Here is a 13,923-nt window from a genome sequence, read left to right on the forward strand (position 1 = left end):
CTGACCCGGGGAGCAGATGCGGAATCACCAAGTTACTGTTGCTTCTCACTCTCAATAGTTTGTACTTCCACCACAGTATCGCAGTTGCTCCATCTAAATCCACCTTCCTATCGATCGTGACCACCCCCATAAAATAGGTCAACTCCATAAACACCTCCATCACCAACGCTAGACTCACAACCCAGAACATGTTAATCAACCGGTGGGCCAAGTACCGTTGTAGCTCTCTCGTAAACACAAGAACCAACACCAAACAACATACTACAACTGAAGCCACCACCGCCAAATTCACCAAAAGTATCTTGACCACCCTCGGTAGTCCGTGCCACCCCGTATAGTACCCCACCATATCACTTCTATCAATTCCTATATTCCTTGACGCAAGAATAACCACAACCAAAAAATAAGCAGCCTTCGTAAACGTCGTCAGTGGCTCAAACACTAGATTCCACATTGCTGCACCCTGAACTTTTGCAACTAAACTCACCGACGCTAAACAGCATAGTCCCACACTCACTAGCCATCGCCACAACACTCTAACCCTGTACCTATTGGAAACATACATCTGTAGTATATAGCATGTGATCGCCACACCTACGACCAAATTGCTGATCCAAAAAAAGTACCACCCCTTGAGTCCAGCCTGTATGGCATAATATTCAAGAAATTGCTTGGCCAGGTACGTCCCCACCTCATCGTCTATCACATAAATCTTAACTGTCTTTGCTGCATTTATAAAGTGGTTGGAATATGTCATCTCCCCAAGAAACAAATGGGCTAGGGGTATACTCATTTCGTTAAAGTACCGTATCATCGACCTCTTCAGGGAAAACTCCGTGGCTGGCGCAATCACACACCCATACTGCCGCCTAATCTCCTCTACCTTCTTTAAAAACTCCATATCCAAAACATTTTCGCCCAGCAACACTATCTTCGTAACATATTTCCCGGTACATATATCTGGCACATGTCGAACTTTCTGCACTCCATATAAAAACACTGAATTGAATTGCTTCACTGTAAAGTCGTACAATATGTCATACGAGAGCGTAAACACTATTAGCAATGGCAATTGTATAAACAACAACGGATGCCTTAGTATTGCCCGTATATACTGTTGCACCATACTTGGTAAAAGAACGTTGTGTTTTTCTTGGGAAAAAAAAAAATTTTTCTGTCGAATTAAAATGCGCCTACTCTCCTTTCTACACAAAACCTACTTTCCTAAAGAAGTTATACTCAAACCTTGCATTTGTGCCAACATATCATCAATCTTGCCGTCCAACAACCCATTGGCATACTCGTCTCTGGACGCTGGGTCCAAGTACTGTTGGATCTGTGCCAATCTCGAGTACCCCTCAGTACAGAACCTCAACTGGATCTTGACCAACGCCTCAAACGACGGATCGTAGAAAGGCACCCTCAATGCAATCAACTGCGGCAACTCGGCCTTGAGCTGGTCATTCAACTCGTCGTAAATCTCTTTGGCCATCGACAATTCCTTCTCGGCGCGTGGCAACTTGGCCGCATCTTTGGCAGGTTTATCGACTAACCGTCTAACTTTGGCTTTGCACTGCTCATAGTCAATCTTCTTGTGTGCTCTCTTTTTGATTGCTTCGTCAATCTCACTAAAGTAGTTGGAAAACTTTCCAATTGGATCCAAAACAGTCTCCCTATACGGGCCATCAATCTGTTTCACAGTCTCCTCATCAAACTCCTTGACACTCTGCATGTAATAAGTCCCAACATTCGAGTAGAGCGATTGTCCCTGCTTCGACTCCTCGTACAAGTTATAAATAATCTCGGCAATTGTGACTTGGGAATTCGTGATTGCTCTGATGTTGTCCAAATACCCCTTGGCAGCTTTCTGTAAATTCGTCCCTGCAGTCTTTAAGGTCTTGTACCTTCTCTCCTCCACATCAAAGTCCTTATCCATAGTCTTGTCAACATCCTTGACAATAACAGATGCGCCAGCTCGATTGATTGCTTTCTTAAATCCTCCCCAAGACATGTCTAGTTGAAGAAAGAAATGTGCGAGATAAAAGAAAAAAAAAAATGAATGACAAAAAAAAAATTCCCTCTTTTTCTTTTTCCACATGTCTGACGCCCAAAAAGTTCAGGAGATACTCAAGCTCCAGGAAAAGATCAACTTAATGATCCGTAACATCAGAGACTCAAAAACCATTTGCGACAAATACGAAAGCGATATTAAATACTTCCAGGATTATATTGGCCAGTTGATGAAACAATGAACAAGCACACTGTCGACACATTCCCGCTTGCCAGAATCGACTCCAACGTCTACGAAAACTCCCCCAACATCATCCAGCACCCACACACCATTGCTAGAGTAGAGCTCAGCGGTTCAAGCAACGACGAGTTTTACGAGGCGTCGCCAGTTTATTTTCCTACTTTGCTAGACGAAACAAATTACCCGTTTGTGGCGGTAACCACTAAACCACACATGACCCAGCCACTACAAGAATGTGAACTAAACCTAGAAGGCGTTGCCACCACCAACTTTCATGCGTTCCCGTTTGGAAACGATACAAGAACCGCCGACGAACTAGCACTCACCAAAATCATCCAACATGAAATGTGTCACCCCCACCGCCAATCCTGGTGGTCACCACCAAATCCATGGTCAGACTACATCGACCACACGCCACCGCTGCCTACCTCATTCACACAACCAGATGTATATTTAGATCAAGTATTTAGCGAAATATATCTTTCCTAATCTCTGGCCAACCTGTAGCCACTTCACCAACGTACAAAGAACACGCTGTCCAGCACCCAACTGTATCTTTGGCGGTGATAACGTTTTCCTTCAAGGTTTTGCGTACATGTATATCGCTCTTCTGTATAATCGAATGTATACCCAAGTCCATGCCATACACGCCAATCTCTCGTAAGTCCACCACTTTATGTATAGCCCTTCGTGTGTGGTCTACCCATAATCCATCTCTTCGATTGCTCCCCATCACAGCCAACACACCTCCCGGGACAAACACCACCGATTTGGCCCTATACTCAAACAAGATCGAACAGATCGCCCTTTTCAGTTTTTCCGAATACCGATGATCAACAACAAAGCACCGTCTGGGGTTGACTGGCAACTCTGAAAGTGCACCATGCATAAGCCTTTGCAACAAGCTATACAGCACATTCTCCACGTCCAACCACGTCCCCAAGGACTGGCAGTATTTTGCAAGTACCCCCTTATCCATCTCCAGTACCACTGCCTGGGCTTGCTCTTTCGTCAATGCATGATCCTCCAAATACTGCACCTCCCCTACCCACTCATACTTTACTGGCACAACCACCGGAGTAACCTCTCCAACTACACCCACCCTTACACAATACTTGTCAATTTCAAGAACAATATCCATATTGCTATACAAACTACAAAAAAAAAATTTTTTTTTTCTCGCTCACAACAAATCTAAATCCTCCTCATCAATATCCATTTCGTCTTTTTGAAACTGCTGTTGGTACTCCTGCAACTGCTCGATATTCCATATCGATACCCCTTCCAGGTCTTTCGGGTTAGTTGGCTGCGCCAAACTACGCAAAAACTTTTTCGCAGTTGCAAGCGCCATATCTGTAGACAAGTTCGTATCTGAATCATTCAACGCCTGCGCAATCCATTTCGGCAACTGGTTCTTCTTCCGTGCAAACCTTCGATCGGCCAAAACCATAATCCCATAATCGTCTTTCCCTCTCAAAACTCTCCCCAAACACTGCGCTGCATGTCTCATCGCATCGAATGATAAAAAGTCATTCTCCTTGATTTGGAAATGGTCTCGCATAAACTCTAGTCTCGCCTTCAAGATCCTCGACTCGGTGTACTGGAATGGTATACCAATCATCAATACCGTCCTCCCATAGTGGTGGTCAAAATCAATCCCTTCAGAAACTTTACCACGCGCAACCGACAACAACACTGCCCCTCTTCCGTTGGAACACGCCTTTCTGTATGTCTCCAACGCCAACGACGTCTCCTGCGCATCCGGCGTCTCCACCAAAATCAACTTGTGTTTCCACACCTCGTCCAAAACCCCCATACTCTGCCACATCGAAATAATCGACTCCATGTAAAGATACGACGGGAAAAACACTACCATACCGTCTGGAGTGATCTTGGCAAACTCAATCAACAACGACCCATAGTTTCTCACCACCGACGGGTCATTCCGAATCTCAAACCTCGACGATATCGACACTTGGTCAGACCCTTTGGTAACAATCATTGGCAAAAACGAGCGACGCGCCAACGTCATGGCATACGATTCCTGGATAACAGTTTCAAATTTTAACATCTTCGGATACATGTCCAATGGCGATATAGTACCAGACGTAATAATGACCGATGAAAACCTGTCAAACACCGGCTTGATCGCAATCGACGCATCTAAACACGTAAAATGCAAAATGGGATTCGGCACAGTACTCCCCTCAGTCTCATACGGCTCTAGTATCAACTGGAACCCACTGTCGTACGTCGACACCAACGTGGCAAACGTAGCAATATCTTTCAACGCATTAAAGTCGTCAATCTCCGTCACCTCCAACGTTCTCACCAACAACGATAACCTCTCGGAACAAAACCGTAACGGTTTCCTCTCAATATACGTCAACTCTTTCAAGTGCTGTAAAAAACTTGTTGGGGTCTCGCTAATAACATGCAACACCTTCATCCTCGTCTTTAAATACTCAATGAACCGTTTCAAAAACGCAATAAAGTGTTCACCCTTTCGAATATTCCCAGGTATAGCCTCATCTAACAAGTCCTGCGGCAACACCGGGTTCGCCATAAACAATTCCTGGTCTCGTGCAATCTCGGCCTGTCGCAACCCTTCCACCAACTGCTCATACTCATTCTGCAATTTTTCACTATCCTGCGCCTTCATATCCTCAATGGCCTCACCCAACTTATTGGCACCACGTGACGCCTTCTTCAAAGTCTCATCAGTCAAGTCCAACGACAACGACTCAATGCAGACATTGTCGATATTATGCGCCTCATCAAATATAACAATACTATCTTTTGACAACTCACGCGAAACACGTTCAGCAATCTTGGGATCAAGCAAATAATGGTACGAATAGATGATTATATTGCAAAACGGGATCATTCGTCTTACTGTAAAGTATGGACACGTTCCTTCTTCCTTGCAATACTTGATCAATGCATCGAATGAGTAGACTCCCGGCGGCACTAAATTATGAGGCTCTAAATCGTACAACTTTTCATGGAACGAACACAAACTATCCTCTGTAGGCACGCCCTTTTCAATCTTTTCCTTTAGTTGTCCATTGGTGATTCTCCTGCACTTTTCATCCACCACCACCCCTTTTCGTTCTTTTGAAATCGTCGGGTGAAGACAAAGGTTCTTTCTACTTGTCAACCCCAACCCACGAAAATCTTCCACCTCTCCCAACTCGTTGGCCCTAAACTCCATCAACTTGTGCAATTCAATCAACGCCTTCTCAATCTCCGACATCGTACGCGAGCAGTAAACGATTTTCCTATGCTCCGGATAATGCATCTGGTACGCCACCGTAAGCGAAAGCAACGAGACCGTCTTCCCAGTCCCTGAGGGCATTTCCAATATACAGTTGCCACCCACATCTAGGGTCTTTTTGATATCACACATATACGAATATTGCTCTGGGTATATTCTGGGGTATGGGAATAGTACAGGTAAGTCGTCAATAAAGAACTTCATTGGTGAGTTATAAAAAATTTTTTTTTTTTTTGGGGGGCTACATAATTTTATCTACTATTAAATTCTCCAACTTGGGGTAGATTATATCAGAAGTGTCGCCACTAACTGTATACAACAACCCTTGCTGCTTGTAAAACACTTTGAGAGGCTCAATCTCCTCATTATACTGGTCCAACCGTTTTTGAAACACTTGTGCAGTATCGTCTTGGCGTTTGGTCAATGCCTCGCCCGTAACGTCATCTTTGAATGGCACTTTTGGCGGGTTATAGTCTAAATTGTACACTCTCCCACTAGCCTCATGGATCCATCTGGCCTCAATTCGCTGTAAAATAACTTTCTGGTCAACATCCAACTCAACCACCAAATTAAAATTAGCACGATCGTGAATCACACGATCCAACTCCCTTGCTTGGTTGACAGTCCTAGGAAACCCATCCAATAACCAGCTAGAACTTTGGGTTAACCACTTTTTCTTTTCCAACTCTGCAGTAATAAGACCAACCATTATATTGTCAGGGACCAACGACCCATTTTTTATATACGTCTGTGCTTCCCCGCCAATTGCTGACCCCAGACGTATTTGGTTTCGCAAGATATCACCAGAAGACAACGATTGTAATTGGGTAAACCGCTTTAACAACCTCGACGTCTGTGTGCCCTTGCCTGAGCCTGGTGCACCCAAGAGTAGAATTCGAAGCGGGTTCATTGGTGTGGGGCTAAATTTTTTTTTGTTGAACTTTTTTTTCTACTTACTTATACACTCACTCTTCATCAGAATCAATAATTCTTCTTCTTTTCCGGGTTTTCTCATCCTCATCCTCGTCTTCAGAGTGTCTTCGGTACTTGGCAGCACCTTCTTCTTTGAGTTGGGTTAGCCTCTCTGCTCCGCGCTCAAACTCCTCTTCCTCCTCATACTCTTCAATCTCTTCTTCATCGCCAGCAACAAAATCATCATTCTCATCATACCCCTCACCCTCATAGGTTCGTTCAAACCTTTCATATGAACTTTCTTGTGCTCTAGGACTACCGCTTCTCTCCCACTTCTCTTCCTGTAATCTTCTTCTCGACTCCATTTGTCGTTTCATCTTCATGGCCTTACGCACATCTTCGTCTGCAAGTCGCTGCTTCTCCAACGGATCAACATCGGTAATGGTATTCAAGATCTTTTCTTTCTTGGTGATATTCTTAACAAGAATCTTTCTATGACTCGACGATGCCGGCAAAAGATTAATCGACTTGGAAAGTATCGAGTCGGCTTGCAAAACTTCAGCTGCTTGGTGGCTCTTCACCAATAAATGATCAAACATGGGCAATTCCCTCACATCATACACTTCATTACCCACTTTTAACGATACCGATCCATCACTCCATTCCACAAAATGGGCATTAGACTGCTTGACAATCTCGTCATTGCCCGCATTATGGTACCTCCATCTGATCGTGTTTTCGTTCAACAACTTCTCTGTCATCTGCTCGTTGTGGATTTCCTTAGCAGTCAACCCCCTCTCACGTCGTACTTTATTATTGCTTTCTATCTGTTCTTTGAAACTCGAAGGGTCAAATGGGTGTGCTTCGATGTTTAAAAAGTCTGGTGTCTTCAATAACCTCACATCCTTTTCCATAACCAGCACAACTGCATGGCGCGGTAACGACAAATCAACTATCTTTTCGGTAGTTTCTTCCCCAAACAAATCATCTATCTCTTCATCGGACATGGTTGGTAGGGAAAAAGAGTTGTTGTGTTTTAGCTGGTTTTTTTTTTTCGTTGAAAAAAAAAGTTTGTTGAGACACGCATTTTTATTTTACTATACAAAAAAACATTTACTTATCCAGTTGGTGAACGGACAGCGACGACGGCGGAGAAACTACTATAGCTGCAGGCATTTGTGGCGCTGGCGGCGGGCTTGATTTAACTGGGGACCCATCATTCAACTTTAGTTGCTGGAAATTCAAATCATCTAAGTCAGAACCAATATCACTCTCTATATCTGAATCAAAGGGAATCGATCCTGTCACATTATGCTGGAATCCCGCCACTAGACTATCTTGGGGTTCAGAAGTCACCGACTCGCGATGTGGGTAATTCTCTTTTGACAAGTGTGATTCTTCATTTAGTGGTGTAGTACTGGTAGATGTCACATCGCTTTCGTCGCGAGCAGCAACCGGCGACTTTACAGCGGGACTGGCAGACACTGTGGTGGGCAACAATTTATACGAGTACTTTATAAGAAACTCAACCACAGCCTGTGACAATGCATACTCCACCGGGTCCATATCGTGGTTCGGGTGTGATAAAATCGATGGCTGGAAAATCGCCGCAAGGTTTCTTGAATTCATTAAATTCTCTTTCGATTGTGCTTGCACCATGGAAAGCAAGTCCAAAATGTAGAAAAGCAACTGCTTCGATGCCAAGGGTAACTCGTTCACTAGAAGTTTATACTCGTCAATGGCTTCGTGGATATCATTAGTCAACTTCTTATAGCTCTTTGACTTCTTCTTGCTCTTGGTGTTGACTTCCTCTTCACTTAATGGCATTGGCGCACTCTGCGAAAATACATTGGACGATGATTCAGAATTCTTTCGTGGGGCAATATCGTGATTCAACTTGCCGATATTGGCTTCAGTTAGAGGCTGGCTCATATCGGGGAAATACGAGTTGTTGTTGTTGTTGCCATTTGCTCTGGCGGTGTGCGGGTTGGGACTGCTGATACTCGATGTAGCAACTGCTGCCTTATACTTCATATAATTGATTATCCTGCTCCTATTTCTGAGCGGGTCACGGAAAACTTCATACATCTCTAGTGGTATCAAGGGTTCTGGTAATGCATTCAAATACCTCCTCAAAATCGTGGCTGCATCATGAACAGTATACCCCTCCCAATTTAGTTTCTTGCCAAAATCAGGTGGCGTGTTGAAGATTATCTGCAATTCTTTTAACCGTTTCGACGACCCGCCAACTCTAAATATTCCTTCAACGGTCAACCCATTTTTCTTCAAATAAACACCACATTTGGCAACGACTATTGGAATCTTGCCGTAGTTCAACCCGTCAGGGTTGTTGTCGGTACCCAATATCGATATCTTGGCAAAACCTTGTACTAAAGCATTATCTAATGTCACTCCAAAATATACATTTTGCTGGCGCACACTGGTTTCTGATGGGTTGAGTGAGTTTGATCGAACACGGCTAATACCGCTATGCACAGCATTCAAATAACTATTGCCCGACGGTGTCGATGGTTGTTGATGGGGATTGTGAAATAACGATGGGTTTTGTGGTATAGGTATATTCTGCGGTGGAGACGTGCTCATGGGACTCTTGGAATCATTCTCGTTATCACTTACATGCGGTAACGATTCGTTGGACAAGACCATTTTCAAATTCCTCGTAAACGTATTAAACAAGCTCTTGCCTGTATTCGGTGACGACATGATGAACTGTGTTTGATGGAAAAGAGCAAAAGAAAAAAAAAAAAGTAGAAGTAAACAATTAAAAAAAATATATATTGTGAGAATGGAAAAAGGAGGCGGGGGAAAGAAAAAAAAAATGTAGAGAAAAAAATTTTTATTGTTGATACTGAGTGTGTAGTCAAGTGGATAAGTAGTGCGTAAACTCATTTTATTGTTACATGCACTGGATATTATACTACTGAACATACCCAGTTCCATGACACCCTCTCCAAAGGTTTGGAAACACTCGACCACATTTATTTGGTCATGCAGCAATTATAGATGGCTAAATTTAGAACAAACTGTGTGTGTCAAAATATCCTTGCTCTTTGTCTTTAACGCGACTAGTTGTCACGCCTGACCAAACTAAAAGTTTTCAATTACGTCTCTCCAATTTTTCGTCGGAAATTTGACTAAATCTTGACGAAAAAGTTAGAAATACGATACACAACCAACTACAAAAACTGGATATCAAGCACCTACACATTTATTTGTCTTGTTTGGATATCAGTAGCAGCTACCTAGCAGCTGCCTCTTCTCTGGCTAAACCCAGTACAGATCAAAATCTAACTACTGAGTTCTAATCTGAAACGACAGTTTATAGAGACTACCAAAATGGGATGGTTACACAAAACAAATTCGTTAGGTCTAGACTTTTTTCTGTCTTCCTATTTGGGTGAATTTACAACTATTTTAAGAAATACCGAGGCTAACAAAAAAATTATAGTATTAACAAAACTTTATACATATAGTAACCGAAAACAGAAAAAAATAAAATTTATCAAGAAAATTATAAGAACTTATTATACCTCTTAAATAAAGAGACCAACAAACACGAAACTAGCGACCAACAACGACATTGTGCTGGCAAACTTGGTATTTGCCATATTAGCAATAGCAACTGAATGTGTGTTAGCAGCAACAGTAGCTTGGGAAACACCAGTCTCCTTACCAGAAGAAACTGTCTTGGTGATGTTAACAATTTCAGTCGAAATTTCATCACCAGCTTTAGAAGCTTCAGCAACAGCAGTTTGGGCAACTTCAACTGCCTCAGACGACTTTTGGGCGTGAGCAGCACTTAATTGTACAGAAGCAGCAGATGATTGTACAGCAGCCAACGAGGTTTGTTTGGCAACTGCAGATTTTTGAACTTCAACTAAACTAGAAACAGTCTTCATAGCTTCAGATTTAGCAGAACTCAAAGAGCTTAATTCACTTGCACAACTAGCAATAACCTCAGTCTTATGAGCAGCTTCTGCACTTGTTTTGACAGATTCAATAGATTGAATAGATGACTCACACCAAACCACACTAGTAATGACCTTAACTTGTTCTGATGAAGCAGAAGCTTGTTCTGATTTAGCACTTGACTGTTCTTCACATGCTGATGATTGAACAGCAGCAGCAGAAGTCTGGTCACAATATTCAGAAACATGTGTAATGATTACTGTAGATGTAAAGACAATGCCAGACTCATTGGTTATAACCTTGTCTGTAGTAATTGGACCAGTAATTGATGCAGCATCGGATTTTGTAGAAGTAGATGGTTGTGCAATGGTAGAGTTTCCGTAGCTTGATGGTGCAACACTTTCAGAAATAGCACTAGATGAGTTGTTAGATGGAGCAGCTGAAGCAGATGAATTGTTGGCTGATTGTGATGGAACAACTGAAGCACCAGATGAATTGTTAGATGGCGCAGCTGGAACACCAGATGAGTTGCTAGATGGAGCAGCTGAAACAGACGAGTTAGATGGAGCAGCAGAAGCAACTGAGTTGTTGGCTGATTGTGATGAAGCAGCAGAAGTTTCTTGTGGAACTTGAGATGCGGATTCGGAAGCAGAAGCAACCTCAGATGCACTATCAGAAGTTGCAACAGCAGTGGCAGCGGCATTCAAACTGCTTTGCACGTTAGCTGGAAGCATCCAGTATGGATCCCATACACCAGCAACGGAGCAAATAGAGCTACCCAAACTTGTAGCAGAAACAACGTCTTGGCCTTTACACTTCTCAGCAATACAAGACCCAATGGCACCAGCAAATGTTGGCATAATACACAAGCACCCAGTATCCCAGTATGGACATGGGGTCACACCAGTGTTTTGGAACATACATGGCTTGGCACACTCTGGCAATTGGTCGTAGATTCTGTCAGCAAAACCATTGATAGAAGCAGTCTTGGCAACACTTGGGTAGATGGTGTATGGGTTATCTTCAGGAGTTGATGGGGCTGAAGTGATTGTAGAAGATTCTTCTGATGAAGTTTCAGCAGGTTGTTGTGAAGCAGTTTCTGATGGCTGTTCAGATGAAGTTTCAGATGGTTCTTGGGAAGCAGTTTCAGATGCACTGTCGGAGGTTGGTACTGCAGTAGCAGCAACACTTAAGCTACTTTTAACACTAGCTGGAAGCATCCAATAAGGTGCATTAACACCGGCAACAGAACAAACAGAAGTACCCAAGCTGGTGACAGAAACAATATCTTGACCTTTACAACTATCGGCAACACATGAACCAATAGCACCTGCAAATTGTGGCATGACACATAAACAACCGGCATCCCAGTATGGACATGGTGTTATGCCAGTATTTTGGAACATACATGGTTTAGCACATTCTGGTAATTGGTCGTAAAGTTTATCAGCAAAACCATTAATGGAAGCAGTTCTAATAAAAGTAGATGTGGTTGAGGAGCTGCTTGTAGCGGAGGAGTCTGGTGCTGAAGTGATACTTGAAAGTTGTTGGGAAGAAGTTTCAGATGAAGTCTCAGATGGTTGTTCAGATGAGGTTTCAGCAGGTTGAGAAGATTCAACAGACTGAGAAGATTCAGCTGATTCAGAAGATGTTTCAACTGATTGTTCGGAGGATGATGGAACAGCAGTGGCAGCAGCACTTAAACTGCTCTGGACATTTGCAGGCACCATCCAGTATGGATCCCACACACCAGCAACGGAACAAATGGAAGTTCCCAAACTTGTAGCAGAAACAACGTCTTGGCCTTTACACTTCTCAGCAATACAAGACCCAATGGCACCAGCAAATGTTGGCATAATACACAAGCACCCAGTATCCCAGTATGGACATGGGGTCACACCAGTGTTTTGGAACATACATGGCTTGGCACACTCTGGCAATTGGTCGTAGATTCTGTCAGCAAAACCATTGATAGAAGCAGTCTTGGCAACACTTGGGTAGATGGTGTATGGGTTATCTTCAGGAGTTGATGGGGCTGAAGTGATTGTAGAAGATTCTTCTGATGAAGTTTCAGCAGGTTCAGATGAAGCAGGTTGTTCGGATGATGTTTCCGATGAAGTCTCAGCAGGTTCAGATGATGAAGTCTCAGCAGGTTCAGATGATGAGGTTTCAGCAGGTTGAGAAGATTCAACAGACTGAGAAGATCCAGCTGGTTCAGAAGATGTTTCAACTGGTTGTTCAGAAGACGATGCAACAGCAGTGGCAGCAGCACTTAAACTGCTCTGGACATTTGCAGGCACCATCCAGTATGGATCCCACACACCAGCAACGGAACAAATGGAAGTTCCCAAACTTGTAGCAGAAACAACGTCTTGGCCTTTACACTTCTCAGCAATACAAGAACCAATGGCACCAGCAAATGTTGGCATAATACACAAACACCCAGTATCCCAGTATGGACATGGGGTCACACCAGTGTTTTGGAACATACATGGCTTGGCACACTCTGGCAATTGATCATAAATTCTGTCAGCAAAACCATTGATAGAAGCAGTCTTGGCAACACTTGGGTAGATAGTATATGGATTATCTTCAGCGGTTGTTGTTGGTGCTTCTGTAATAGATGATTCTGCACTCACAAAGGATGCTAAAACGATTGAAATAACAATGGATGGAAGCATTGTTGAGTATATCCCTGAGTGTTTCACAACCAACTACATTTTCAAATTCTGGGGACCAGGGCTCTATAAGTAGTAACCCAAATAAACCGTTGTCGAACTATACGGGACTTAGTGCTATCCAATCATTGTATTATCCCTTCTAAAATCCACAAACCAACATTTAAATTATCGTAAGTTTTCGATATTTCCAGACATTGTAACAAACCCGAGAACACCTATGACATTGATTGGACAATCGGAAAATAAGTTGTTCTTTGTTGTGGTAATTAATTTACGCGATAAATCGCCTAATGCATTGTTTTTAAATTGTGCAAAGTTGAGCTTTAATTCTAGCCAATCAACTGTGTGTGCGACAAACAAGAAAAAAAAAATTTTAGTGCCAATACTAGAAACTACCAAGCGAAACCCAATACCAGCGTTAACTCCGCAATAACCTTATACAATTACCTATAGGAGCATCTACTAAAGATGACAATCACATCTTACTGCACTCTATTTAGCTTATTGTGTCGACATACTAGCAAGTTTAGTGAAAAAAAACTTTTACTGATGAATCTGATAAGTTTAGACCCAATTCCTTGGCAAACTCAATTTATTGGTCTCTTTTGGGCTGGTATATTTTTCTTGGTTCCAAGAGATCCAAAACGGCGATATCGGGCTTGTAGTAATACCAACTGTCTAACCAATGTTTTCTCTGTCAAGCCAATGGTCTTGAGGTTAATGGTGAGCATGTTGGAAGACCCTTGTCATTGGTTTCACAGCTGAATGAATCCATCTATCGTTCTGTGGAGATGCAAAGGGGCTATGTAAAGATTTGCAACATCAAGAATGTTCCAAAACCCAAAACAAAAAATAAAAAAAAACAAGAGGGC

The 13,923-nt window shown here is 42.8% G+C and overlaps 9 protein-coding genes across 9 annotated transcripts; 1 reads left to right on the plus strand and 8 right to left on the minus strand. All coding sequences in view use genetic code 12, as the record gives it.

The window, feature by feature from the left end:
- Nucleotides 1-87: 87 nt before the first annotated feature.
- On the minus strand, nucleotides 88-1,126 carry CAALFM_C700010CA (uncharacterized protein; the record flags this gene model as incomplete). The annotated part of the gene is made up of 1 exon (XM_715322.2): nucleotides 88-1,126. A coding segment is annotated over one exon (1,039 nt), but the record flags the coding sequence as incomplete, so codon positions are not given.
- A 90-nt stretch (nucleotides 1,127-1,216) lies between these two features.
- On the minus strand, nucleotides 1,217-2,011 carry RVS161 (amphiphysin-like protein; the record flags this gene model as incomplete). Its single annotated transcript, XM_715321.2, has 1 exon — nucleotides 1,217-2,011. One exon carries the CDS (start codon nucleotides 2,009-2,011, stop codon nucleotides 1,217-1,219), a length of 795 nt encoding a protein of 264 aa, XP_720414.2.
- A 237-nt stretch (nucleotides 2,012-2,248) lies between these two features.
- CAALFM_C700030WA (uncharacterized protein) lies at nucleotides 2,249-2,740 on the plus strand (the record flags this gene model as incomplete). Its single annotated transcript, XM_715320.1, has 1 exon — nucleotides 2,249-2,740. The coding sequence occupies one exon, from the start codon at nucleotides 2,249-2,251 to the stop codon at nucleotides 2,738-2,740; it is 492 nt and encodes a 163-aa protein (XP_720413.1).
- Nucleotides 2,718-3,392, minus strand: CAALFM_C700040CA (uncharacterized protein; the record flags this gene model as incomplete). The annotated part of the gene is made up of 1 exon (XM_715318.1): nucleotides 2,718-3,392. One exon carries the CDS (start codon nucleotides 3,390-3,392, stop codon nucleotides 2,718-2,720), a length of 675 nt encoding a protein of 224 aa, XP_720411.1.
- A 42-nt stretch (nucleotides 3,393-3,434) lies between these two features.
- On the minus strand, nucleotides 3,435-5,732 carry RAD3 (TFIIH/NER complex ATP-dependent 5'-3' DNA helicase subunit; the record flags this gene model as incomplete). Its single annotated transcript, XM_715316.1, has 1 exon — nucleotides 3,435-5,732. One exon carries the CDS (start codon nucleotides 5,730-5,732, stop codon nucleotides 3,435-3,437), a length of 2,298 nt encoding a protein of 765 aa, XP_720409.1.
- Nucleotides 5,733-5,769: 37 nt separating this feature from the next.
- CAALFM_C700060CA (adenylate kinase) lies at nucleotides 5,770-6,438 on the minus strand (the record flags this gene model as incomplete). The annotated part of the gene is made up of 1 exon (XM_715315.1): nucleotides 5,770-6,438. The coding sequence occupies one exon, from the start codon at nucleotides 6,436-6,438 to the stop codon at nucleotides 5,770-5,772; it is 669 nt and encodes a 222-aa protein (XP_720408.1).
- A 55-nt stretch (nucleotides 6,439-6,493) lies between these two features.
- On the minus strand, nucleotides 6,494-7,447 carry CAALFM_C700070CA (uncharacterized protein; the record flags this gene model as incomplete). Its single annotated transcript, XM_715313.1, has 1 exon — nucleotides 6,494-7,447. One exon carries the CDS (start codon nucleotides 7,445-7,447, stop codon nucleotides 6,494-6,496), a length of 954 nt encoding a protein of 317 aa, XP_720406.1.
- A 106-nt stretch (nucleotides 7,448-7,553) lies between these two features.
- On the minus strand, nucleotides 7,554-9,401 carry SAC7 (Sac7p; the record flags this gene model as incomplete). Its single annotated transcript, XM_715312.1, has 1 exon — nucleotides 7,554-9,401. The coding sequence occupies one exon, from the start codon at nucleotides 9,399-9,401 to the stop codon at nucleotides 7,554-7,556; it is 1,848 nt and encodes a 615-aa protein (XP_720405.1).
- Nucleotides 9,402-9,994: 593 nt separating this feature from the next.
- Nucleotides 9,995-13,051, minus strand: CSA1 (Csa1p; the record flags this gene model as incomplete). Its single annotated transcript, XM_715311.1, has 1 exon — nucleotides 9,995-13,051. One exon carries the CDS (start codon nucleotides 13,049-13,051, stop codon nucleotides 9,995-9,997), a length of 3,057 nt encoding a protein of 1,018 aa, XP_720404.1.
- Between the last annotated feature and the right edge of the window lie 872 nt (nucleotides 13,052-13,923).

The sequence above is a fragment of the Candida albicans genome, chromosome 7 (assembly GCF_000182965.3).
Source record: "Candida albicans SC5314 chromosome 7, complete sequence".
Classification (NCBI taxonomy): domain Eukaryota; kingdom Fungi; phylum Ascomycota; class Pichiomycetes; order Serinales; family Debaryomycetaceae; genus Candida; species Candida albicans.